The sequence below is a fragment of the Psammomys obesus genome, unplaced genomic scaffold (genome assembly GCF_907164565.1).
Source record: "Psammomys obesus unplaced genomic scaffold, mPsaObe1.curated_primary_1811, whole genome shotgun sequence".
In the NCBI taxonomy this organism is placed as follows: domain Eukaryota; kingdom Metazoa; phylum Chordata; class Mammalia; order Rodentia; family Muridae; genus Psammomys; species Psammomys obesus.
Window position 1 is genome coordinate 11,727,297 of NW_026588752.1, and position 26,960 is coordinate 11,754,256.

Genomic DNA, 26,960 nt, shown 5'->3' on the forward strand with positions numbered 1-26,960 from the left:
CAAATATCCTGGAAACACTGAAGAGAGTCAGCAGCTACTCAGTCTGTTTACCAAAGGTTCCAAAACCTCCAAATATTCCTGGAAAGAACCACAGCCCATATGTTCTCAGTTTTCTCACAGTGAGACAAGCATTCAAACCTGATGTTGCCGAACAATTGTCCCCACTCTCTTACCAAAGCATCAAAGACGAGGATGTCATACTCATTACTTTGAGAGTGTTCCATCATGATGTTGAAGAGGGCATCCAGAGTGTCCTGGAGGAACTGGATAAAGAAGGACAGTTGTATTCAGAAAGAGGCCAGATAGCCCACAAATCTCATTCCTGTGTGTCCTTTCCAGAGAATAGGAGCACACATCCCCTGGGCCACATTCAAGGGGCTCAGAGCAGTTTCATGCACAAGCCACGGGACTTAGAGTGACATGACCCCACATCAATGACACAGAGACACATAGAAGGACAGTTCCCATGGCAGGATTTTGCACCATATGGAAGAAAAGCAACCTACTTCCATGGACAACAATGAGGAAGACTCTGCAAACACTGTATTAAATAAAATAAGTCAGACATACAATGCCAATTCTCAGTCTCTTGCTCTCAACCTCCAAGGGCAAGGGAAAAACCATATCACCACCACTGCCACCACCAACAAAAATAATTGACAAGAAGAAATCAATAAAGACGGTCACGCCTCTGATGGAGGTGCAAGGGTGACCTTCAGCGAACCTACCAATATCCTGTACCTTCATAAGCTAGATAGGGTGCACATGTACAAGAATTCTTTGAGTTGCATTTGACAGTTCTCTGTAGCTATATTATTGTATGTAAATAATAACAAAATTCAATAACCAAATGTTTTTAAAGAAGAAAATAATAGAAAACAAGAAGGCAAAGTAATCCCGCTCCACCCCCACCCCCCGCAAGCTGACTTTTCTAGGCCGCCCAAAGAAAACTGGCCTGGGAAAATTCCTTTGCCATTGCTAAATTAGGTAGATGGGTCAATGATGTATATTTAAAGCATTGATCAGGAAATACTGTCACTGTTTCCCAGGGTTGAGCAATTAAATCAAGCTTGATTCCCCTCTTCCCTCCTAAGAGGTAAACGATAAATTTCCCATGGTCCCTTTACACCCAAAGTGACCATGCAAAGTCTGATCTCTACTTTCTAGCTATTCCAAGTTCTTGATGGAAACACTATCACCAGGACCACTGAGAGACCTGTTCGAATCCACAGTGCTGCAGAGGAGAGCTGGTTTAACTAGACCTGCTGTCTAGAAGCATTGTATTCTTTACTGCCATGAGGAAGCAATATTGGCATTTGCATTGTTTTCTACCTGCTTTACTAAGATGTAAGCCCTGATGTCTTTCTCTTTCCCATGAAGCACAAGCTAAATATCTTTGTATTTCTACCAATATGCACATAGTATTAAGAGACCGTACTGTTACTATATTACTACATGTGACAGTGTGTAACAACAAGAATATTAGTTAAATATATTGAATTTCCCATGTTTCACATGCTGTAACTCACCTATTGTTATGCACTATGCATAAGAGACTGCGTTGAGTAATTTTTAAATGTTATCACTACAGAGGCTCATAACAATCCTGAGAAATGTGTCATAGTCATAATATTATGACATAAAACACGGAAGTGGGAGAGTTGAGATCTACATCCAAGTTGGTTTATTTCCAGGGCCTAATTCAGCCAGTTGTTTTGATGCCCAGTGTTCAATGCCTGCCTGGATTTTCTAGTAGGGATCCTTCATGGTGGATTGGGGAAGCATGCTATCATCAGAGGTCAAGCCATCCCACCCCTTCAAAATCTTGTTTCACCCCTTGCAGCTCTGACACTGCTCTGACTTCCAAGAGCAAGAGAAAACATCATCACCACCACCACCACCACCAACAACAACAACAACAACAAATCGATAATGAGTTGGCCTAATGGTTGCTCTTCTAGATGCTGGATGGAGCTAGATGCTCAGATGCTTAAGAAGTCAGGATGAATGCAAGCAAGGCCCCACTGACCTTCACTACTTCCTCTCCGTCCACAATCTTCAACTTCTCTAAGTTTTCCTGGAGCAGTTGCGGCTTCATCCGCCACTTCAGCAAACCCAGCAAACCCACTAAGAGAAGAATCCAGAAAGGAGCTTTTGTTACTGGTTAAACCATCTACAGTTGGCCTCCTCTAGGCCTTATGCTCCTGTGAGTAAGCACCGCAGACCCAGCTTTCAGTGGTCCCATTACCGTTCTGGGTGAGCTTTGTGGAGCACACCAGGGTGGAAATGGAGAATACATCTCGGGAGCTGACAGAAAGGCCCCCAACGCTGCTGGAGCTCCGGCTTAGGGTGCCTCCCTTGTTTTCCACATGGTGTCGATAAGAAGGAAGTGTCAAGTAAGCGCTGGCATCTTCCATCTTCTTGCTGTCTCCCTAGAAACAACACTTTGGTTACTGCTCCAGGGTAAGACCACATTATGTGATGCCACACAGCGCTTGTAGTGGTTGAATCATATGCTGTAAGATGTGGTGTCCTGAAACAGCAAGGAAATCATCAAAGAAGCAGTATGAGGCAGGGCTGTTTTCCCTCAAAGCAGGTAGAAATCCAAAATCACATCAACAGAAACGGGGTGGCTTTATAAACTGTACTAAAGGGTTATAAGGGAATTGAAACTCCCAGACCACAAATGATCCATCTTAAATTTTTGAGACAAAAAGAAAAGGTAAGATGCTTGCCAGTAATATAGGGAATCCATTCCAAACTAAAGGTTAGTGACAAAAGCCATAGCCCTGGACCTTCTCTGTCATTCAAGTCCATGTCACCATGGATTCATTCTTTGGCCTCTCTGGGTCATCTTCCTCATGCACAAACTGTGTCATCAGACTTCTGAGCAGAGAGAAAGCATTATAGGAAACCATGCCTACTAGGTCCTCACTCTGCAATGGGACCTGCACCGGGACCCTTTCCTGTATCCATTTACCTCATTTAAGGCTCATAACCATTGGAAGCATATCCTGCTATCCTCAGTTTGCAGATGAGGGAAATGAGGTTTGACGCAGTCAAGTGAAAAGGAAAATGAGTTGTCATTGCTCTTCTGCCCCCCAAGAAGTTCACAGACTGTTGGGAAAGAAAGACCTTCAAGCCAAGAATTACTCTATTGTGATGAAGGGGAAAACAAAGGCTGTAAAAGAAAAGAGCCTTTTGAGAAGGGCGAAGAATCTCAGAGAAAAGTATCATGATGAGATTATGATGGCCATGTCCAGCATGGGTGTCAGAGCAATTGCGGCCTGAAGGCTGAGAAGTCTGAGATGAAGGTCTGGCCCTTGCTGATCTCTTAACTATTGCTGTATGCTTTGCCTCCAGCTTGGGCCTGATAGCTGTATCCTCTTGTCCTGACACAGGGAAGATCCAAGAAAATGCTCTGCATCCCAGTTTGTGACCAGCTCAAGCTCGTGAAGGTTAAAAATCAGAAGAGTGGGCACATGCATAGACTTTAGAGCCCACACAGCCTCTTCATCTTGTTGAGTTTCCACACGTACCGCTGTAACCGCTTGCTGTGGCTTGAATGTGATGGTTAGCTCCAACTGCTAACCTGATAAGATCTAGGATCCCTTAGGAGACAAACCTCTAGGCATGACTCTGAGACAGTTCCTAGTCCGAGTTCATTAGCCAGCTGTGATGGCATATATCTTTCATCTCAGCTCTTAGGAGGCAGAGGCAAGCAGATGTCTGTGAGTTCGTTAGCCTAGTCTACATACGGAGTTCCAGGCCAGCAGGATTCCATAGTGAGACCCTGTCTCAAGAAAATAATAAAATAATAAATAATAGATTGGATTGATTGAGGTTGGGGACCCTGCCCTAGACGTGAGCAGCCTCATTCATGTTCTGGGTCTCTGGTTACTTATGGCTATCTCCTGCTGGCTGTCTAGGATGCAGTGTGACTTGAAGCTCCTATCTCCAGTATTTTATTCTGGAATTATAGAGTCCAAATAGTCCTTCCTTCCTTTGGCATTTTTGCCAGATATTTTGTCACTTCAGTGAGAGGAGCAATGAATACAGTTCCCAACACTCATAGGCTGGACACCTGATGGCCAGCATGGAGTTGAAAAGAGCCTTTGGAGATCTTTGGGCCAGTGTGGCACTGTCCTTGGAAGGAATTAAGGTACCCTCGCTGGAACCCTGATTATGTCTCAAGAAAGGATCGTTGGCTGCACCAAATCTGACTTTCTGTTTGGGAAGTGGTCTCTTTCTCATACATAAACTCTTGGCAATGATACGTATGATACAGCCAAGGAAGCCCTCACCAGAGCTTAGCAGTGTGGGTCCCATAGTCTCCAACCCCCAAAGTTGAGGGCTAAGAAACCTTTGATTACAATGTGGCCTGCCTTGGGTATTTTGTTAGAATATCATGGAGCAGACTTAAAATACTCATTGTGAAAAATGAAACTCAGTGACAGGGTGCTTGCCTCAAAATGACATCCTCCATTCAGTCCCTGGAACTGTCCTCCCCTCTCCTCCCATGAAGAAAAGAAAGAAAGAGAAGAAAGAGAAGAAAGAAAGAAAGAAAGAAAGAAAGAAAGAAAGAAAGAAAGAAAGAAAGAAAGAGGAAGGAAGGAAGGAAGGAAGGAAGGAAGGAAAGAAAGAAATAAAGAAGGAAGGAAGAAAGAAAGAAAGGAAGGCAACAAAGAAAGAAAAAGAAGGAAAGAAAATAAAAAGTGAAATGGAGACTCAGGAAGCTGTGAAATGAGCAGGAGGGTCTGGAGCCCTAGATTGTAACAGCTACAATGTAGCAGCCCTCAATTGTTTCCACATATTCCTGACAAGAGCTCAGAGCCCTTTTCTTCCTGTAACATTGGCACTATCACTTCCTGAGGTCTTTGCTCATCACTGTCCTGTCTGTCAGCCATGTCTCATCTCCGCCTCCTAAGGATTCACTGAGGACTCAAAGAAGAGGGACCAAAGGTCCAGAGAAGTTCAGATTTTGTCCAGGCTCACGAGCCCTGGTGAGTATGATTTCAGAGTCTACACTGTTAACACCTAAGCCATCCCGCTACCACTGCTCTGCTCCTTGCAGGCCACCGTACCTTGAGAACAACCAACTCGTGGTACCCGTCATGCAGTGTCGTTCCGTCTTCTTTCATGAGCTTCACATAGGACATGGCAAAGTTCTTCTCTCCTTTGTCTTTAGCTGGGGACAGCATTGCAAGGGCAGAAGAAGAGAAAAACGAAAAGCCAAGAGTCAGCCAGCTCTTCTGTCCCCTCTCCTTGCTGGGACTGCGGGCGTATCATGAGCGGCATACTCACATTCTAAGGATGACCGGTGCCGGAACATGAACCGCAGGTGGATTCTCTGCATATCTTCAATAGGGACAGCCACCTCAGGAGGCAGAAATTACAGCTCAGGAGACGTTAAGTTGAACGGACCCCAGCCCCTGCAACCCCCGCCTCAGCAGCCTGACCATTTAACTTGGAACAGTATGTGCTGATTTACTTCCCATCCATCAAGGCTGATGAGCTGTAAATAAATTACATGAGAACTAGCTATAAGGAGAAAATAAAGTATCAGATGTAATCCATTTGGCAAATTGCATCCCCAGCCAATGAAAAGAGGTCCATAAATTATAGTGAGGAAAAATGAATCTCCCCAAATTGATATAAAAATCACATAACTTTAGCATGTGACTTGATGCACTGCAAGCAGCAGCATGCACATTTTTCGGGCATACCCCAGGAGCCCTGGCAATTGCAGCCAGATTTAGCAAATTCACAATGGCCATTAGGGGCTTTGCCTGATGGCTTTCACATGCAAACTAATAAAAGTGCTTTAATCATATATATATATATGTACATATATATGTATGTATATGTGTGCACTTATTTATTTATTTATTTATTTATTTATTTATTTATTTATTTATTTAATCCAACATGTATATCTAGACCCAGCCCCTCTTTGGGACACATGTCCTGATGCTTTTGCCTTGAAAGCCACTACATGATGACAGTCACCCTCAGGTGGCCTCAGCATCATCCTCCAATGCAACTACCTCCAGCCCGCTAGCACCGTTAACTGAAGTGCTTTCAGCCTGGCTCTTGAACACGGACAATTCAGGACAACACAGAAAAGATAGGCTATCTTCGAGAACCATAGTTGGGTTAGAAAGAAGAGTAAGCTTGCACCATGCAGGCGACTATTAAAAGACAAACAGATGTGTTTGTTGTAACACTTTCTATTTAAAAAAAATAAATAAAATTTGAGACAGGGGAAGTCCACCCTTCTGCCTGTGCTTCAGACTAAGCAAAAGGGCTGAGAGGCTCATAGGCACCTCCAGCCTTTTTCGTCCTCTCCCTGAAGACTGAGGGTTATCAAGAGCTGCAACCACACAAGGCACTAGCCAAGCTGGTGCACGGTAGCCCCTGAACCCAAAGAGCTCATGTTCCATGCAAGTGACAATAATAGTGACAATAATAGTCATGTGGCAATAGCTAGCAGAGAAGGAATCTAACCAGGGTGCAAGGGAGCTCACAGAGCAGAAAACCTACCCAGTCCCTTTTCAGAGAGCGTGCGCACAGAGTCCTACCGTTGAAAATCGGAACATAAGCAACAAGGCAAGGGCCGTGGTATGAGTAGCCGTTGCCAAAGAGAAGTCATGCGTTTGTCTTGAGTCTCTAGGCAGAGCACAGGCTGCGGAAGGAATCTACTGATATCTGTCAAAGATAGTGAAAGCTTTGCTCATGCTTCACTGTTCAGTCTCGTTCTAACACAAGATGTTCCTCTCTGCTTATTATAATGACCTGGCAATTTGTATATACAGCCACTCGTATCTGAAACACTGTTTACAAAAGCCATCTTTGCCCTTGAGAGACTCATATTCTCCTGAAAGCTTTCTCACTCTTCCTTACTGAATAAAATAACACAGGTTGCTTGGCACTGCTCAAGAAAACTATGGGACAATTCTGCTTTGACTAAGTGAACAAAATAACTGGTGGCTAGTTCATTGAGTCACTAGGGATATGCTGCCAGATGCAAGCTAAGTTACTGTTTTGGAGCCTGCAGAGGTGCCTAAGAAGATGCCATGTTCTCATGGACAATGACTTCTGTAACTCAGCACTAAATAAAGATGGTTCCATCATTCTATATCCCTCCAGTAAGTGCGGTCAGTTGATTCCAGAATTGAACACAAAGATAAACATGATAGATTCCTACATATTGTTCGGAAGCCCACGACTGTCAAACTTCATACCTGCCCAGATTTGAACAAAAAATATTGCTAAGGTATGTTCAGCTGAATGCTATGCCTAGGGTGTGATTCTATGAGGAAAAGGAACAGCCCACTGGCCAGTGGAGCTGAGAAAATGCACTACTCTCTTTACAAGGCTGCAGAGCACATCCACATCAGAGCCTGAAATGAAGACTTTGCCTTTTGAAGCTTGTACTTGGCTCAGATTTCTCAGTGTCCATCATACTTATTTAATGGGGAAGTACTTTTATCAAGAAACATCACTTCGTAGCTTCAGAATGTTGTGGAACTAGAAGACTTATATGAGAAAGACTTTGAAGGACATAATTCTACACATTTGAAATCACTACATTTTTTTCTCCTCCACCACCACTAAATCAGTATCCTTTTATTGTCAACTTGACTGCAACCTACAGTCAGGCAACCTACAGTCACCTGGAAAGAAGGAACTTTGACTGAAGAATTATCCAGATCAGATTGGCCATGTGGCTATGTCTGTGGGAGATTATCTCCACTGATGAGGGCTCAGTCCACAGAGGGCACTACCATTTCTGGGCAGGTAGTGTTGGGCTATAAAGCTAGCTACACATAAGCTAATAGGCCAGCTTCCATGTTCCTGCTCAATTTCCTGCCCCTGCTTCTGTCAGTGACAACTTGTGGTCAGGGAGCATGAATGAAATAAAGCCTTTCCTCCTCTAATTGCCTTTGGCCTCGGTGTTTATCATAGCAACAGAGAGCCAGCTAGAACAACAGAGAAGGCCTGAAGGTGCCTGGAATGGTGAGTTAAAAGGGGCATGCTGGACACTTGAAGAAATGTCATTTTCAGTTAGGCTTCCATGAAACTGCCTCTCATCATTCAAGATAGCCGGGAATAAATAGTATTGATTGAGTACATACTCCATTTTGGAGCCTTCTGTGTGTATTCAATAATTTCTTCTTCCCAGTTATCATTCCCCCCATTTTACAAAGGAGGAACCGATGCACAGAGTGGCTGAATGGCTTGTACAAAACATCTGGTGAAGGAAAGGTAGAGCTGGAAATGAACCCTGGGCCTCTAAGGATCTTGCTTTATTTGTAAGACTTAACTCCTAAAATGGAGGCAGTATGCTAGCAGCCCCAGTCCACCTCTAATCTCTCTGCCAGCAGAGAAGAGCATGAATCCTGAGCATTGCCCAGGCTGCAACCCTAGCTCCAACCCACATTAGCAGTGGGTTGTAGGTAAGCTGTTCAGTTGTTCTGCGCCAACACCCTCACCTTTAGAATGAGGGAGACAGAGTACAAACTTACAGGGTGCTTGTAAGCAATAAGTGAAGCATCTAAATAAAATGCTTGTCACTATGCCCAACTTCCTGCAAAACATTCAACAGCTGCCGTTGTTACCTTGACTGTTTCCATCCAACGTGGCTGTTTGACTTGATAGTACACCACTGAGTGATACTCGTTCATGGGCTTGTCCCCGGCTCCCACACAGATCGCATTCTGACCAAGACAAAAATAGAGAGAAAACACTATAACATTGCCATCATCTGAAGTGGGGCAGTTTTGGCCCCAAGGCCAAGGCCAATGTCAGGATCAAAGAACAGCCTCACCTTCTCTAACCCTTCTGCCAGGCTCCCATTCTAACAGCCCTTCTACATTACAGATTTCTACACTGTCATCCCCAGCCTAGAAGTGACAGCTGCTTAACTGCAGACATTGTATTTTTTCTCCTCTAAAATGCACTGGAGCCCGCCAGGCACTGACGAGGCTGCCTTGCTGTAAACGGTAACCAGCCTTAGAGTACCGCGTGCTGCCAGTCTTACTCATCCTATTTGCTACCCAAAAGTGAATGTCCATAACATTTACAGGGGATAACCCCTTTGGTGGACTCCTACACCTAACACACCACAGAGGGCGGGTGCTTGCTGGACGGTGGGAGATGGCGGCAGCTTTAGAGAGACACCAGGTGCCTGATGTGAAAAACAAGTCTGGAGTGAGAGGTTGAGGAAGGAATGATTCAGTGAAACACGAAGGAGCACTCTCTGGGGCCACGCCCAAGCTTAACTCTACAGCAGTGGTTCTCAGCCTGTGGGTCGTAACCCCTTTGGGAGGGGTGTCAAATAACCCTTTCACAGGGTTTGGGTATCAGATACCCTGCATGTCCGGTATTTACATTACGCTTCATAACAGTAGCAAAATTGCAGTTATGAAGTAGCAACAAAATAATTTGTGGCTGTGGGTGGGTCACCACAACATAAGGACCTTTATTAAAGGGTCCCAGCATGAGGGAGGTTAAGAACCACTGCTCTAGCAAAATGGATGTGATGTGAATTTTGTGCAGGAAAAGCTCAGGAGAGTTTACCAGTCACTTTGACAACGGATGGAAAGACAGGTTATTGTATATAAAGGGGGGACAATTAAGGGCAACTGAAAAATCAGGAAAGTTTCCTTGGAGGTGAAGACAGTTAAGCATCTTGAAGGAGATTCTAAGCTGGCTTTGAGTAGGACATTCTGAGCAAAAAGGAACACAAAACATCCATGTCAGTAGAGGATATTTGTACACACACACACACACACACACACACACACACACACACACACATGAATTCACCCTCAGTGCTTTAGAAAGGAGCTAAATGACCAGCTCTGAATGCTCATTCCTTCCCTACCCTTCACTCTTCTCCTCCCCACTCTCTGTGTTCTTTTAATCAGTTTGGGCCTCAGCACAATATCCAAGCCACAATTACCCAGAAGGAGCCCAAGAGTGATTTTCATGCCACGCTTTTCCACCTCAAATATCCAGCCTTTCAGGAATGTGATGATGGCTAGCAACGAAACTCTCAGTTGAGTGCCTCTGGGGGAATTTTCTGGTGAAATGAGGGAAGGCCTCTCACCAGATTTCATGGGATGCTCCAATGGACCTGTGGCCAGATTGAGTCACCAAAGATAGATTGCCAGATTGGTATTCTGTGACCTCTAGGGAACAAAGCTACGCTATTGGAAAGAGGACCTCCCATTGACACTGAAAAACTCCTCTGTTTGCCAAGGTACTGGCAATAAATGAACTTAGCTTCTGTGGGGGTTTAAATGAGAATGGCCTCTGAAGTCTCACATATTTGAATGCTTGGTCTGCAGTTGGTAGAGCTGTTTGAGAAGAATTGGAAGGTGTGGCATTGTTGGAGGAGATGTGTAATTGGGGGTGGGCACTGAGGTTTTAAAAGCCCATGCCAGGGCAGGGCCAGTCTCTCTCTCTCTCTCTCTCTCTCTCTCTCTCTCTCTCTCTCTGCCTTCTCCTTACAGATAAGATGTAGGTTAGCCAGCCTTTTTCTGTGCTCCTGCCATGATATCATGGACTCTAACCCTCTGAACCCATAAGCAAGCCCACCATTGAATGCTTTTTCTCTCTAAGTTGCCTTGGTCATAGTGTCTCTTTACAGCAATAGAATAGTAACTAAGATAGTGTCTGTGCTGAACGATGGTTTCTCTGACAAAATCCATTTTAAAACACTGCATAGAACTCTATCCAAATACCCCTTCAATAGAACAGATAGCCATGAGCTGTAAATAAAGGAAGATACTGTTTACTGTTTACAACAGGAAGACTTGCACAGCTTCTAGAAGTAATAAACTGAAACATACTTCCTAAAAGTTTCAACCCCGTAGAGAAGACTTTGTGTCTAATATCATGCTAAGTCCTTACTATACTCCACACAGCTCAATTTAACCCTCATAACCACCTCTGCTAACCTCTTCTTTTATGGCCATTCTACAGCTGGGTAAACTGAGGCTCTGAGTGGCAAAGCTGGAACAACACTCAGGCCCACTAGTTCCTTGTGCAGTGTCCCTTCTCTAGCAGCTGGTGCGCCTTCCAGCCTACAAAGATTTATACTGATGACATTTATGGGCTCACACTTTCTGTAGCCTCGGTGACTCTCATGTACCTATAAAATCCGAAAACATATATATTTCTCTGGTGAAATAGAAACTGCCTCATAGAAGACAACTGGATATCACAAGACTATCTTGGTCACGAATCTTTATGTCCTAATGCCAGAGAAAAAGGTCTCACTGCTATTCTGAGAATGGTGAAAACTGTCCTCATCTCACCTCCCAGACTTCAGAGACCAAAATGAATATTGAAAGTGTCAAGGGAGCATCCCAGCGAGGACCCGCAAAGCCCATCCCTTGCGAAAGGACTTCAAGAATTCTGCAGCAGGTAGATTGTTATGCTCCAGCAGATGATCCTGAACCCATGCACACACTAGCAGCTTCAAATGGACTGTGGTTAAAAATAGAAGGAGTACATGAAGTTTGGAGGATGATGTAATGAGGGGTATCCAGGAGAGATTGAGGGGAGGCACCGGGCTAGATTTTCTCAAACCATATTGTATTCATGTATAAAAATCTCAATGAATAAACTTTCAATTATTTGAAATTGTGAGCAGGCACTGAGCCCATTTTTAGGGATGATGCATAAGTGCATGTGTTTCAGCAAGGTTTGTACTCTTCACGTTGCCTATTCCCATGACCCTCAACTAATGATAACAGCTAGTGTCAACAATTTATGGGCATCAGGAAACTTTGATGCAGACTTGATCTTGAAACGTGATGTCTCATCCGGAGAACTGAGGGTCCTAACATATGCTCAGGTTACTTCATAGGAGCCATGTGGGGGTTGAACCATGCCATGCCATACCATATCATACCACACCATAGTATACCATACTGTAGTGTACCATACCATACCATCAATATGAATGAATGACTTTGAGAGAGCATGTGCTCCTCACTGACAAGGCCACACCATGGGAAAATGCCAATTAACACCTGCAGGTGTAACCAGGGCTGGCGCTCACTATGCCTTTCTAATAATAATGACCAAAGTCATGGACACTTATTATGTAGATTACCTCATCTGATATCACAGGGGCAAGGTGCCACCACTGGCCCCATTTTGAGCTGGCTCTAGACTCTTGGGTGCAGAGAGATCTCAGAACCAGTCCAAGGTCCTCTTGCTAATGCAGGATAAGCTGAGCTTGGAGCCTGGCTGCCTGGTCCCACAAGTCGTGGTCTTAATCATGTCACATTGTCCCTTACCTCTACTGCTTGGCCCAGCAGAACCTCTGGAAACTAGCTTCAGGTGGGGTTGCCTATTTCCCTCAATTCCCTTCTAAAGTTTTACTTACCCATGATCGGCCACCTCAGCACACTGCTCTCCTGATACCTGTTACTGAGAGCATACCATCTATCCTGTATGCTCTTGTGTTAAACTTGCAGCCCCACAAGAAGAGACTATGTGCCCTGATTTTAAGAATGAAAGAACCTATCTAAGATCACATGGATAATAGGAGGGATACTTGGCACTTGAACTCTGTATTTCTGACCCAAGAGCCCACCATCTCATTAGATTTTCTGCTATGACCCCACCTAAGCAAGGTCCTTGAGTCCCCAAATGGAGCTGTGGTAAGGCTAACACACTGCCTACTACTGGGTCTGTTCTGCTGAAGATGGCTAGAGAGAAATCACCATTTTCAGAGGGATTGTTCTCACAGGAACCCACCACGCAGCTCAGGGGCATTTGAATGTGCTGCATGATACTTAATTAGGCAATAATATTCATTTCTGCAAACAGAGAAAGGAAAGCCTCCCACGGGCTTCCTCATCAATTTTCAATAGTCAGTCAACCAAACTCCCCCATAACTTCACCAATGTAAACTACAAATTATCAGCATGGTTACCCTTTCTCCTCAGCCTCCGGATTCCCACATGCTTGTCTGCAGTTCAAGTGTCTGTCACCCAATGTCTGCCTTGAAAGAGTGGCAAGGCCAGAGAGAAGATAAAAAATCAGACACAAGGTAAGATGTCCAGTTTGCCTGTTAACTGTCCCTTCTAATTTTTTTTTTATTTTTTTTGGCCAGTATGGAAGACAAGTGATACCAACATCTTATCAATGAGGCTGAGGTTTAAAAGATCCCTGGAGAGGTAACTAGATGAATATGACTACAGAGCAATGATCCACATGCTCATAGAATGAAAGCTTCCCTTTCAGATAAAAATCCTCCTATCTTTCCGTACGTCCTTTCAAGACAAGTGTATTTCACTTGTTTTATTGTTCAGAAAAGTGTTAGTTTCCAACAAAAGAGGGATGAGCAGTTGCTAGGGTTTTTCTCAACAGATATCAATTAACTGTGGTGGTTTCAGGAACAAAAGACGGTTGAAAAAAATTCTTCACATTTAAAATGGATACTCGGTCTTCCTGGAGTTTTGTTGAAGCAGCTAGCAGCCTCAATTGGAAACTGGACATAAGCTGGAGAGTCTTTTTTAATGTATAGGCACTGTAATGAGGAGCCTGAGGTCAATCCCCGTCTCTGCCTCTGTGAACTGCAGGGCTAAGACTTGTTTTCCTCCACAGGAGTTTCTGTTCTCCCTTGGTTAACTTGGGGTGATAATGAATGCCATGCAGCTGCTTCCAGTCTGACATGAGGATGGTTGTCCTCAGAGTGTTCATCATGCTTGGGCAGGAGGTGATAGTACCAGGCCTGAGCCCCAGGCTCTAGCAGAAGGCTTCTGGCTCACCCATCTATACACACCCCCTTCCTTCCTTTGCTATCTGATTCCCTATAGGTGGACAGGGAGGGATGCTAGCCCACGCTGAAACTTCTGCTGAGAGCTGATCTCATTTTCAGCTAAATGTTCAGAGAGGAAGAATTCAGAAGCAAAAACCTCCCACACACTGGACACAACTGCTGTCAACCTTAAAGGAAACATAAGTAAATAGATATAAACACACATGACAAAGATTGTACAGGACATATGCTGTGTAAATATAACCATGTGCTTTGCCTTCTTGAATGCATGCTGCTAACCCTCTGGAGACCAATTTGGGAATAAGACTTTCCACCCAAATTTCTGGCTGAGCGCTGGGGAGTTGGATTAAGTGCCGAGAGTATCTGCTTTGAAGACATTCTGTCTGAGCCTCCACACCAGCCCAGGGCTCTGTATTGATCTTTACCGTGGATTTTTACCTGATTTAAACTAGCTTGGGTTTCAATGAAAACAATACTTTAACTGCAAAAAGATGACCTATAACAAGCACACACATACACACATACACACACACATATGTACACATGCATCCATGAGAACTGGGAAAGCATACAGTGAATAATGCTTAGGTGAAAAAACTTGAATGACATGGGATCTGATTACACCCTATGACACTGTGCTAAGCAAGCTACAGTGTACATCATGCGTCTCAGTCTCTTCCCCAAAGCTCTGACCCTTTAGAGAGCATATGGTCATGACCAGTCCCTTACCCGCCCCCGTCCCAGGCCCTGTCACTCAGAGGACTGGAGTCTCTTACAGGTAGCACTTTGCCATCCTCTGTGCACACACACATGATCACTTCAACGTTCCGCTGAGTGGTCTTGTTGTACTTGTCAAAGTCACCTTGCAAGAGGGTGATGTAGATGTCATTCCTGACATCCCCTGAGGATGAAGAGAAAACCAGAGTTAAAGTCAGACACTGGCTAATCGCAGAGGTGGAGGGGAGGAGGAGAAGGAGATGGAAGGACCATTAATACAATGAAAATCCAAGCAGTTTAGAAAGGGTATTTTTTGAACCTGACAGGAGGGCTGGAGATGTAAGTAGCTGGGTCAGGAATGCTAGAAAAATCAGCAGCAGAAATCGAGGTAGGATGGTCAAAATTGGCCATGTTTTCTCTGTTATAATCATTTAATTTCCATCCTCTAGTGACATCTTCTGGGAAGGTGAAGGAAAGCACCAAGTAAAATGATCTTGGCCCTCAACTTCAGAGCCTGAATCCATAGATGCTCTGTGGATACATGTATCCACGTAATCATAGATATTTTGTTGCACAAAAGTAGGGTTGAGAGATTTCCCATGCATGGTAGAGCCAACAGATGAAGAGCAAGGGGCATAGGTTTTTCCAGGAAGGAAGTGCAAAGTGGGAATTGAGTAGTTGCTAGGGTTTTTTTAAGTAAAGCAGGTACAAGCCCCACCCTGGACCACCATTCAACCACAGGAGAGAAAAGGATGAGTCAGAGGGAATGATGTGAGCTGAAGCCCAAGAAGGGATGTTTGAAAGGAGTGTTATTATACAATCTCCCTTTTGAAAAAGCTTCCATGCATATCTTGACTGTATTAATAGTGGCGGTTAGAGCTGCACAGGAAGACTTGAAGGACTCCTAACAACTGAACGCCTCCTATGCCATTTGGACATGTTACTATAAGAAACATGGCTCTCTCAGACTCTAAAATGTACATTCTAAAGACTCAGGAGAGTAACAATACCCCATCCTCAGACAGAATGGGTTTGCTTTCTGTGGAGAAAAATAAAGGTGCCTCCATTATGAGATATTGAGTGACAAAGCAAGTTGCGAAGCTCCACAAAAAGCTTATCAAAGACTGTTGCATCTGTAAAATCTGATTGGGAGAAAGGGAGTATGTATCTCCATGTTTGTGCTTCGAGGATGCATAGAAGTTTCTGTGTATAAAAGAGTTGTTTTCAGTGGTTTTGTTCAAGTAGAGGAATAAAGTAAAGGGAGTTGACTGGCTCTTTGACCTCCCCCCTCCCCAGAGGGAGGAAAAGCCTTGCTAGGCCACAGAGGAGGACATTGCAACCAGACCTGAAGAGACCTGATAAGCTAAATTCAGATGGAAAGGGAGGAGGACCTCCCTTATCAGTGGACTTAGAGAGGGGCAGGGAGGAGATGAGGGAGGGAGGGTGGCTTGGGAGGGAATGAGGGAGGTGGCTATAGCTAGGATAAAAAGTAAATAAACTGTAATTAATATAAAAATAAAAATAAAAAAAAGAAAATAATGAATTACACAAACTGGACTCCTCACCGCTGCTCATGCCCCTACCCTTGAGGAAGGTCATTGCAGTTGTGTCCTACCTGGCATGATGATCTCTGGGAAACCCAGCTTCCGGGCCACCACAGTGGTCCTGTCTACTAAGTGTGGATAGTCTTTGCGGATCTGAGTGACGTCACCCACCAGCATCTTCATGGTCACCCAAAGGCCTGGAAAGGAACACTCACCATGAACACTCGACTTCTCTCTCTCTCTTTATCCCTCTCTCTCCCACTCCCTCCTTCTTTTCCCACCCCCTCTCCTCCACTCCTCCTTTAGGAGACTCCTAAAATAACAGATATATTCACAGATGCAGCAACCCAGCTGCAGGGGCTCTGGGCAACATGCAGTTAAGTTGTAACCTTGTCGGCCTCTGACAGTTATCTCCATCTCTGAGCCCACGGTCTTCTAAAACAGAGAGGATCAGCCATCTGTTGTCCGGGACTTAGGTGAGGATGAAATCACGTGTAACTTAAAGTGCCTGACATACAGGAGACAGCCTCTCCTCCCTTCATTAGGAATGAAGGAAACGCCTGTCCTGTGTTTCAGGAGGAAGTCTGTATTTCCATAGACCACATACTCTCGGGCTTCCCACTGTACTGTCTAGGTCCAGGACTTGGATCCATTTACTGATGGATCAGAAAGTCCCGGGCTGCAGCAAGCTCATCGTATTTGTAATCTGTATGATGATAACTACGTACCTTGCCCTCCACTGTCTCCCTTGGAAGCTATGACTTTGCCCAGAAGGCTGTGAAGGAAATCGTTCTCAGCTGAGACACTAGGAAGGAAAAGAGAGCAAAAATGTTTATGTTGTGCCCAGTGGGGTCTTCATCTTGTGTCCCACATTGCCACAGGGAGCTCCCCAGAACCACTTAGGTGCAAAGTCAGGCCACCTGTGTTAGCTCAGAGAATATAATGCCCTTTACACAAACAGCATGGTTCTGAGATTTGAAGCAACCAATTAATACCACAAGAAGTAGGCATTCACAAGACAGAAAGGATCCCAAAGTCTTTGCATGAAAGTCTGCTCTGGAAGATAACAAGGACTTCAGTTGTTCCTGTAAGATCAAATCACTCGCCTAGACCAGGGTCACTGTCCCATTACCTGGAGATCTTTGGCGTGCTTAATCTTAACACTGCTCCCAATGTGGAGTCATTTTCAAGCAAGAAAAGGACAATTATCTTCTTTATTGTCCCTGTTTCTCATGTCACAGATACATATGTGGCTTCAATGAAGGGGCTCCCAACAAGCTGCTCCTTCACAGCTCTGTGGTCCCTGCTACATTAATGCCTTAAGCTTAGGTTGATTATCTGCTTAATTGCCCATCTATCACATTGACCTCGCCCACTGCTTCACCCCCATGTCTGGCGCTCTTCCCCAGGGCTATAGTAAGTCTCTGGATCAGTAATATCTCAGGATGCTCTCTTAGGAAGCCCATCACTAGCCCCTTCCTGAGGTCAGGAACCGATTCACCCAGGGTTACAGAAAGGCTGGGGTAGAAAGCTTGGAGAGTCATAGAAATGACTTACGGGTGAAAAGGAATAAAATGCTGCTTTTCTTCATCACTCTCTGCTTTTCCCTTGATGATGTCAGTGATGTCCATAACTAGAAAGACAGAGGAAGTGAGCTAACAGTGAAGCCAGGCAGGGATGATGAAACTGATGGATTATAAAAGAGGAGGGAAGGAAAGAAACATCAGAAGGAGGGCGCAAGGGTGTGGTAGAGGGCAAAGAAAATGGTTAGAAGAGTCACAACAGAGTTGAGCAGCATGGTTCTTATTAGATATGTACACTGAATCTCTCTGGAGATTTCCACAAAACCTGGAAACAGGGAATCTCTGCAGGACCCAAGCATCCAATGAAATACTCTCTTTTCATGACCATGCTCATGTCACATACACAGAGTTGTTGAATCCTTGAGCCTTGCCAACTGACTTCATAGCCAACATGCAAGTACACGAGGGATGACTGGAAAGACAGGGGACTTGCGATGGCAGAAGAAAGAGTCTCCCAGGGTGACAAATGGATGAGACACAGGGATTGTAAAGGGTTCGTGATTTTAAACTTATATGTTATTGTTTTTGAAATATTTGTTTCATTATTTACCTATGTGTATGTACCTGTGTGTGAATGTACATGTGTTAGAAGTGGGTGCAGAGGTTTGGAGGCATCTGATGCCCTGGAGCTGGAGTCATGGGTAATTGTGAGCTGTTGGATGTAGAGGCTGGGAACTGAACTCTGGTCCTCTAGAAGAGCAGCAAGCATTCTTAACCACTGAGCCATCCCTCCAGCACCTCCCCCCCAGTTTATATTCTAATGATAAGAAAAAAACAAACGAACAAACCTGGTATATCCAACTGCCATGTTAAACCTTTTTAAATCATTCTTTGAGAAAAATATACTTTAGTGGAAAGAAAGTGAGTTAATTTTAAAAAAGAAAATATATTAGGTAAATAGTAGTTCCTTCCACTAATAGCCAGATAGCACATAAACCACAAAAGTAGGGCAGGAATGATGAAGCTTCAGGCGAGCTCACAGCTAGTGCCAGTTTAGAGGTGTCGTCACATAAGGACCCCACAGTGCCCTCACTCCCTGAATGTCTGCCCTCATCTGGAACTCAGACGGATTGCCTGACTCATTCTGTATAACTGCATTTCCTATTCTGGATATTTTTTTTTCTTTAAAAATGATTTGTGCCCCATAATTAGATCTGGACCGTATTGTTCTTCCTTTTCTCACAAGTGCTAGGGAGCTGGGGCGCCAACTGCCCAGACTGCACCGCGCTCCTGGGTGCTCTGCGCCAGACCTTAGGACCACATTATTCACTGAGCTTCTCATAAATCTGAACTTAGTCACCAGTGACTTCAGTTAGTCACCACAAATGTAGTTATTAAGGGCTTCTTGGCCCAGATTTTGCTGGGGCAGAGGTGTAGAAATAATCTTTAAGAACCCAGCCGTCTAAAATGTGTGCTCCAATAAAACGTAACTGCAGAACATCAGTCATCACCTGCCACCCCAAAAGGCCTCCTCAGCCCCTGGGTGCACTTCTTGGTATTAGTGTCCTTAAGGTCCATCTTCCCGATTCGGACTATTTGGCAAATCAAGTAAATCTTATCCCTGTTGAGGTCCTTGTTTCCAAGATCCTGTAAGGGCAGGAAAGACAGCAGTTATAGTTGTGTATCTAATAAAAACAAGTGAAACAGGGACAAAGCAAAAGTCATTCCTAAGGAGTGTGTCTGCCATTTTAGTGTCACTGTCTGTCCTAAGAAAGGTAGAAAACGAGGTCACCATATCCTTTGGTTCGATAAGGAAGACAAGACCCAAGATACTGAGTGGCAGGACTCTGGAGCCTCCAGCTTGCATCTTCATCTGATCCCTGACAGTTCTCTCAAGTACTACTAAGATGATCTATGTTTTGCATCTCTACTACCCCTACAGGAAGGCTTCCTCAGGATCATGACCTTGGCCCTTGGCAACTCTGGGATGGAGATTAGTAACTGTAGCAACATTGCAGAGGCATGCCCTGAGCATCTCAGCATCCTGTAGTGCATTTAGGTGCCCCATCTTCATGGGGCTCCCTGCCAGCTAGGATGACCTGGACCAGAAACAGCAAGGCATGCTATTATGTTGGTTTAGACAGCTGGGGCATCAGAGTTAATTCTCACGTGAGCATATGCACAGGGGACAGGTGAACAGATCACATTAGAACCACGGCCTGGGCAGAGCAACCAGCCCCTGGCTCTCACTGTGAGTGGTGTGAGAAGAAGAAAATGCAGAGGGCAGAATCTCTGAGAATAAGACAAGACCCTGGCATGGCCCAAAACTCCCTATAAGGACATGGGTTGATTAAAATTTCTTATGCCAGTTTTACTAGGCTACAATGCATGACTAGTCAAACACTAGTCTCCATGTGGCTATGAACCTCCTCAGTCAGTGAACTTCAGTAAATGGGCTTGTCTTCCATAAAATCCATAGGCCAGGTTTAATGCCCTGAAAGCAAATCCTGGGTTTTCCTGCAAAAGGAGTTCTGAGTTTCCAGCTGCCTTGCCTCCCTGCCGATTGATTAAAGCACACATCTTTCTAAGTTGTTCCTAAAAACCAGGGGTCATGAAGGGCTCTCTTTGCACCAGCTGGCAGAAGAAACAAAGCCTCCTCCATCACTGGGGTCACCTTGATGGGCAGGGGGAAAGAGGAGGTTACCCAAGAAAGCCTGCTGCACCCGCAGCCTGCCTTGACCTGAGGAACTTGCAGGCTTGCAGGACTCCTTCAACTGTCCCACTCTAGAACCTTCGAAGAACTCATCTCTGGAAGATATGTTGACTGGGATTTTTTTTTGGTATTGTTGTTTTGGTTTTTTTTTTTTGTTTTGGTTTTTTGTTTGTTTGTTTGGTTGGTTGGTTTTGGTAATTCCTCATCCCCCAACGACTTTAATAGCTCCCTGTTTCCTTCCTTATTAGTGCTCATCTTTCCAAGTTGACATGAAAGGGACTACACACAACAAACCCAGCTGTCCTCACCAGCTGATTCCTCACCATTCTCTCTATTTTTATCTACAAAGATTGCTTTTTTGTGCTGGGGATATACAATACTCTCTTGAAACTCTGGGTCTTTCTCTCTAAACACACCTCCACCTCAAATGCCTGCCTCTTATTCCTCTGTGTAGATCAAATTCTCTCCATCCTTAAGACTTCTGTCCTTGGATATTCACAATAAACTCCATTCTCCCCTCCCATTAAGATGTTTATATATATATAAACATATTATATATCTATATATTAATATAGATATTAATATATATATTATATATATTAATATCTGGACTGGTATCATTAGGAGATATTTTGGAGCTGCTGAGGCCTTGACACTTAAAATGTTTTTCGCCAACATAGAATTGCTGTGCTGAGGCCCTCAGAGTATGACTGTATTTAGAAATCAGCCTTTGGAGAGATGATGTGGTTAAAATGAGGTAATTAGAGTGGGTTGATCCAATATTATACCTGTTTTTACAAGCAAAGGAGACTAGAAGCCATACACACACACACACACACACACACACACACACACACTCATTCGAATGCATGTACACAGGACCATGAGCAAGACACCGGAAGAGAGGCGCTGTCTACAAACTAAAGAATGCCCTCAAACAAACTAACCCCACAGACTCTCTGTTGCAGGATGTCTAATCTCCAGAACTCTGAGAAAATAAATGTCTGTTAAGTCAGCCAATCTGTGAGGCTTTGTTACATCAGCTCTAGCCGACTAATACACTAGATATACTTATAAGGCTCTGAGAACCATTTCCTCTCTCCACACCCAAAGAAAAGATGTCACTTGTCCTCAAAGGAAAATGCAGTTCTTTAAGAACTTCTCAGGAGGACCCCTGGCCCTAGAGAATCTGAATGTTCTATTTACCACAGCAAACTGCCTGCACACTTGTGTCACAGTGCAGGCAGATGGTGTATAAACGAGCAGTGTGTGAGTGAGCAGCTGAGAAGGTAGGCTCTGCTCCATTGGATGGCTGTCCCCAAGCCAGTCACTTCCGCTTTGGTCTGACAAAATTTGGACATTGGGGCAGGGGGAAGCAGAAGAGCAACCACGTGTGTTAGCATGCCTTCCACTTTCCACCACTCTTTACTGTAGCTTCAGACTGGGCAGGCCAAGGAGGGTAAATACTCAGGTAGCAGATGGAGGGGACATCAGCAATCAGCCAGTTCTATATACCAGCTTCTCGGGCCCAAGAAGCCACAATCCTGGCTTGAGAAGAGGAGACCAGAGAGAGGAAACATCCGGAGGGTAGAGAGAGAAAGCCAACTAGTACCCCATCTGCCAAGTCATAGCTCATGTCCAGCTTAAGCAAACGTCACTGTGACACCCGGTTGAAAGTAGCTTGCAGTCATATAGCATCGAGTCACCCTGTTTTAATTACCTGTGTTATTTTGGATTGCTTTCTGACATTGTTATCATGTGCTTACTGTTTGTTTTATATTAATTAATTTTCTTTTTAAAAAATCTGCTTTCCTGCAATCTGAAGCGGCAGGAAAGAAGGCTTGGAAATGAAAGGCATGTTAATGTACCTCTTTGTTATAGCAGGCGAGGTTTACTTTAAGTTTTAGTGTTATGATTTCCCACCACCACCACCATATACACAAAAATGTGAGAATTTTGGGAGACCAAAGTATAAGTGTTTAAATAAAATCAATAAAAATAATCAAATTTATTTAAATTGTTAATAACAATCTATTCTTATTTCAGGTCCCCCTATGAGTGGACCTGAAAGCAGGGGCCTCATCAGCTTGTTCACTGCTGTATCCTAGCAGCAGGCACAGAGCTTACATGTGGCTCTTGAATCCATACAAAACACGAGAACACCATGACCTTTCATGTTTCCAAATGAAGATGTCAATCATCTCAACAGACGGAAGCATCAGTCTATCCAACCACTCAACTGAAGGTCTCAAGTTCACTTGTTCTGCAAAGCAGAGGTGTGGCACCATGAATTCTGTGAAGCCGGGATCCCATTCTCACTAATATTGTGTGACACAAACTCGCTCCTGCCCTTTCCTTCATGCTCATATCATGGATTGGTCCTCTGCACAACGAAGCATTGATTGATTCTCTGTCCTCCCCCGTCTCATGAAACATCTGTCTCTTGGTTTAATCAGGAAGCTCTGTGGGACTCTCCTATTTGTCAAACAAATAAAAAAAGGCTCCTCCTTCCAACTAGTAATAGATAAACAAGATTGAAGCACATTTGTATATGCCAAGAGAACTCTAAGCAGTAGGACCTATGCTTAGAGGGAATTCCATGCCTGCAGCCTATTTTTTCAGGAAATAACAAACAAAATAAATCCACTATACCCCAATCTAATCACAATGTGACATAAGACACTGCACTTAATGGGCTGGAACAGGAAAATCATTGTAGAGCAAGGTGGGTTAATCTAGCATGTCGGTCACTTCTGGACCCAACGCCTCAGTTTGGTCGATGCCAAACCCATCCCTGCTCCTCCTCCATAATTTCCCTCTCTAAGGCAGGCAATGGAGCACAAAGCCACACAGTCTTCTCCCCAAAGGAGCTTGCAGACAATGCCAGCAGCCTTAGCAAAGAAAAGAAAGGAGAGGGGTCTCTGCTGGAAACTATAACCCTGATCTCATTCTGTTCACTGTACCTTTACCCAGAGCTAAAGGGTCAAGTTCACTCTCAAAAAGAACATCCAAATAACAACTGATTTTAGCCTTTTACATATAAGTCATGCTGGTAAGTGTTGTTATTTGGAAGGATGGTCCTAAGGGCCTGTCAGATCTTTAGTTACCTGCAACTTAATTATACTCAGAATGTCCAGTTGAATAAGGCAGTCAGTGTTCTAGACAGGTCCTATTTTTTTTTCCTGTTGTATTTTAGAAGTGTTTTCAGAAAGGTCTGACCCAAAGAAAGAAAATTAGATTCATTGTGAATTAACTAGAAAGTCAAAATAGTATCTTCTATACCTGGGTCACCTGGCCTTTGTTGTTCACAGAGGAATATTTGCCTACATAACACTGTGTTTTCTGTGTGTACAGGAGTGAGAAAGGGACAAGGAAGGGATGAGCAAAAGAGATGACCCATATTCCCAGCAGCATCCTTAGGACACACGATGCCTCCATGAGCAATGGGTCCCTATATGAAGCCCAGAACACAGCTCCGCACGGAGCCCAGGCTGCATCCTGACCAGTGCCGGGCCAGCCTCCTTCCCAAGGCCAGGTCATCGCCCGCATTAGAACTCAGCGGCCAGGGAATGCACACTCACCGTGAAGACCACCTTCAGGTTATTGAGCATCTCAATCTCCTTTGGGAATCCTTTGCTGCCCCACCGCACCAGGTAGTTCTCACTGTGGGAGGAAGAGCAGCAGCCTGTTACAGGTGGAGCCTCCGTTCAAAGATGCGCGTGCGCATAAACTACGTTCTCAGCACCATGGGGGCTACCAGAGACAGGGCAGTATTTGAGAAAGCTATGTGTCTTCCCCTTGAGAGATAAGTTATGTTGGGACACAGACATTAAGTTGGGGAAAGAATTTTTATGGACATATGTGTATCCACGCACACCTTTCCTCCCCAGCTGCTAAGAACATTTCGGCACAGCTGCCTAATACTTTTGCCGAGTGGCTGCATGCTCTGTGGAGGTTATTGAGAAAGTCAGAGAGGATTTTAGCAGGTTCTGCAGAATGCCAAGAGCACTTCTCCCTTTTCAGCCCTCTTTCCTTCTGAGACTGAAGTCAGGATTTGGATTTTTGAAGTTATCCCTTGGGTGTACAACTGTTTCTACTAATAGAATGCCTTACTGAGATGGACCGTACGGTTGTTACTTGTGATACAATTTAAATAAACTGTTCTAATTCCATTTGACAATGACATGATAGTTATATGTTAAGTGTGCTGGAAACATTCAGGATGTTGTAAGAATGCACATTGAGAATCCCTCCCCTAGCCTGTTTGGACAGAGACATCTTTGCTAAGGAAAAAAAAAAAAAAAAAAAAAAAAAAAACACGCGATCAAGTTGAGTGAGGTAAAGATGTACGCAAAGGCCATGAAAGGAATCTGAGAAAGAGGTTTAAGAGTTAAATGGTAAGAGAAAAGATAAAAGAAGACACAGAGCAAATGGGCTATGCAGGGCATTTGGAGGTTTTGGCTTTGTCCTCAAACTAATGGAAGGGAGCTGGAGAGATGGATGAGGGGTTACAAGTCCTTGCTGCTCTTGCAAAGGACCCAGGTTTGGTTCTCAACACCTGCCTGGGGCAGCTTGCAATGGCCTGTATCTCCAATTCCAGACTCTGCGGGTGTCTTCACAAATCATGGTGTGCACACAAATAGACACAATGTACACATATAATAAACTCAACTTCTAAAACATTCCAAAGTAATGGAAACTCAGAGAAGATGTATATGAGGGAATGGTGACAGCCTGTCACTCAGACATCCCCCCAAGACTCAGGTATCATTATGTGCCATCTGACCTCTACTGGCAACCAGACACACCCTCTGTGATGAGAATTAGCTGCTGCTTCCAGGCTGGGAAGACTGAGAGGTCCAGCGCTAACGTAATATAGAAGCATTTTGCCGAGTTGAGTCATTAAATGGTCCATGCCATCCAGAAGCATATAGTTGGTGCCAAATAAATGCCCATTAACTTGAATTAAGAAACTATAAAATATCAAAATCACTAAACAAATTAATTCCAGTAGGCAGCATTAAATAATTCGCCAAGTGAATTCGCCTTCCTTAGACTCTCTGTGTCTGTCTCTCTCTGTGTGTTTCTCTCTCTCTCTTTCTGTCTCTCTTTCTCTCTCTCTCTCCATCCCTACCCTCAAAACAATATTTGCCTCCTTGTTTGGAGTTTTATTCGCAAGTTATTGTTTATGTATTTGCTCTTTTAGAAATGTTGGGAATTGAATCCAGGAGCTTGCACATGCTAGGTAAGTGCTCAACTACTGGGCCATACCCTCAGCATTGTGGTTGTTGTTGTTAATTCTGAGGCAAGTCTTGTTAAGTTTCTGAGGATGACCTTGAACTCAAAGTCCTCTTGCCTCTGTTTCCAGAATAAGTGAGATGGGTCTACTCCCCCCAGCCAGACTCACTCATGAGGTTACCAAGAGTAGCAGGAACAAAACAAAAGAAGGCCATGGAACCTAGAGCACATGTTGCTCAGCCTTTCATCAACTGATAGTTAAAATGCAATCAAATTAAGTGTTCGATTTTATTCTGTTTATTTTTTGTAAAAGCTAAAATTTTCAGTGGGGTTGATAGTAAACTTGCTATTAATAAGACGCTTGCGATTGGCAGCAAGAAGTCTCTATCAAAAAAAAATTCTTAATGATTCCCCTTGCTTATTTATGGTTTGCTCTTACTGATGTGCCTGGGTTCTGTCCAGTGCTTTTATCACATGTAGCAATCCCCTTTCTGACCAGCTTGCTCCACCTAAACAGCAGGCACCAGCAATTTCCTTCGGAGAAAAATGTAATCATAAATAAGAAAAGCAATTTAGAGGGCTGAGCTGCTCCCATCCATCCTTGCCCAAGAAGACCTGATGATGGAATCTGAAGGCTTGAGCCATCAGCACAAGTAAGGAGAAGGAGGGATTGCCCCATCCTCTTGGACTCCTCGGGACATAAGCTCAGTACTAGCCTCCTGCCTGTGCTGCTGCATTTTTGTCCTACAGAAAAAAAAAAATGTACTTTCAATTTCCAAGCCAGGTCTCTGGGGATCCTTGGAATCTAGCCATAAGTGGCCCTGATGTGGAAAGATCAGTCCCAGGTAACTCGACTCCCGTCCACATCTGAGCCTCAACAGAGGATGCTTTAACATCTGTTTGGGACAGTAGGTTAATGGTGGCTAAAGGGGCAGAAGCCAAGGATCTCACTTTGAGAGAAAGTGCATGTAATCTGAGTCATACTGACACTGGGAGTGTCCCAGGCCTGCCTGGCCCTTCCCTAGCTCTCTTCTGTGTACGGATTTCTCCTGTTTGGGACTTTCATGCTCTTGGTCCTTTTTGCTCCCTTCCTCCTCTCCCTAAGTGCTGCCTTGTGTCCCTGGCACTCTCAAAGGCACCACTCAGACATGTCCCATCAAGCATATCATCCACGGTGGTACATCAGGGAGCCAAGTAGCCATCCTAATGATCTATCACCTCCCTCCACAAAGCTGGCTGAGGCCATTCATGATTGAGTGGGCCAGGGAGCCAGGTACCCTCACCAATGCAGACCCAAGTTGTCATGTTTCTAAGGGGCACAGGGATCCTTACAGTGCTGTAAAGACCTTTTACACAGGTGCCTGCAGTGCAATTTTCAGGAGAGAGCAAGGAGTCTATGATACATGTGTCAAACGGCC

At 44.4% G+C, this 26,960-nt stretch overlaps 1 protein-coding gene across 1 annotated transcript in view; it reads right to left on the reverse strand.

Annotated features, from left to right (window-relative positions):
- The window catches only part of Dock2 (dedicator of cytokinesis 2), a 403,875-nt gene that overhangs the window by 320,567 nt on the left and 56,348 nt on the right, over positions 1–26,960 (reverse strand). The window contains exons 9-20 of the mRNA XM_055604610.1: positions 23,886–23,967; positions 19,103–19,238; positions 17,626–17,701; positions 16,797–16,873; positions 16,140–16,265; positions 14,584–14,708; positions 8,622–8,720; positions 5,305–5,377; positions 5,085–5,188; positions 2,249–2,432; positions 2,030–2,127; positions 174–263 (exon numbers count right to left, since the gene is read on the reverse strand). Of these exons, the coding sequence (XP_055460585.1) occupies positions 174–263; positions 2,030–2,127; positions 2,249–2,432; positions 5,085–5,188; positions 5,305–5,377; positions 8,622–8,720; positions 14,584–14,708; positions 16,140–16,265; positions 16,797–16,873; positions 17,626–17,701; positions 19,103–19,238; positions 23,886–23,967 (1,270 nt within the window). The remainder of the gene's footprint in view (positions 1–173; positions 264–2,029; positions 2,128–2,248; positions 2,433–5,084; positions 5,189–5,304; positions 5,378–8,621; positions 8,721–14,583; positions 14,709–16,139; positions 16,266–16,796; positions 16,874–17,625; positions 17,702–19,102; positions 19,239–23,885; positions 23,968–26,960) is intronic.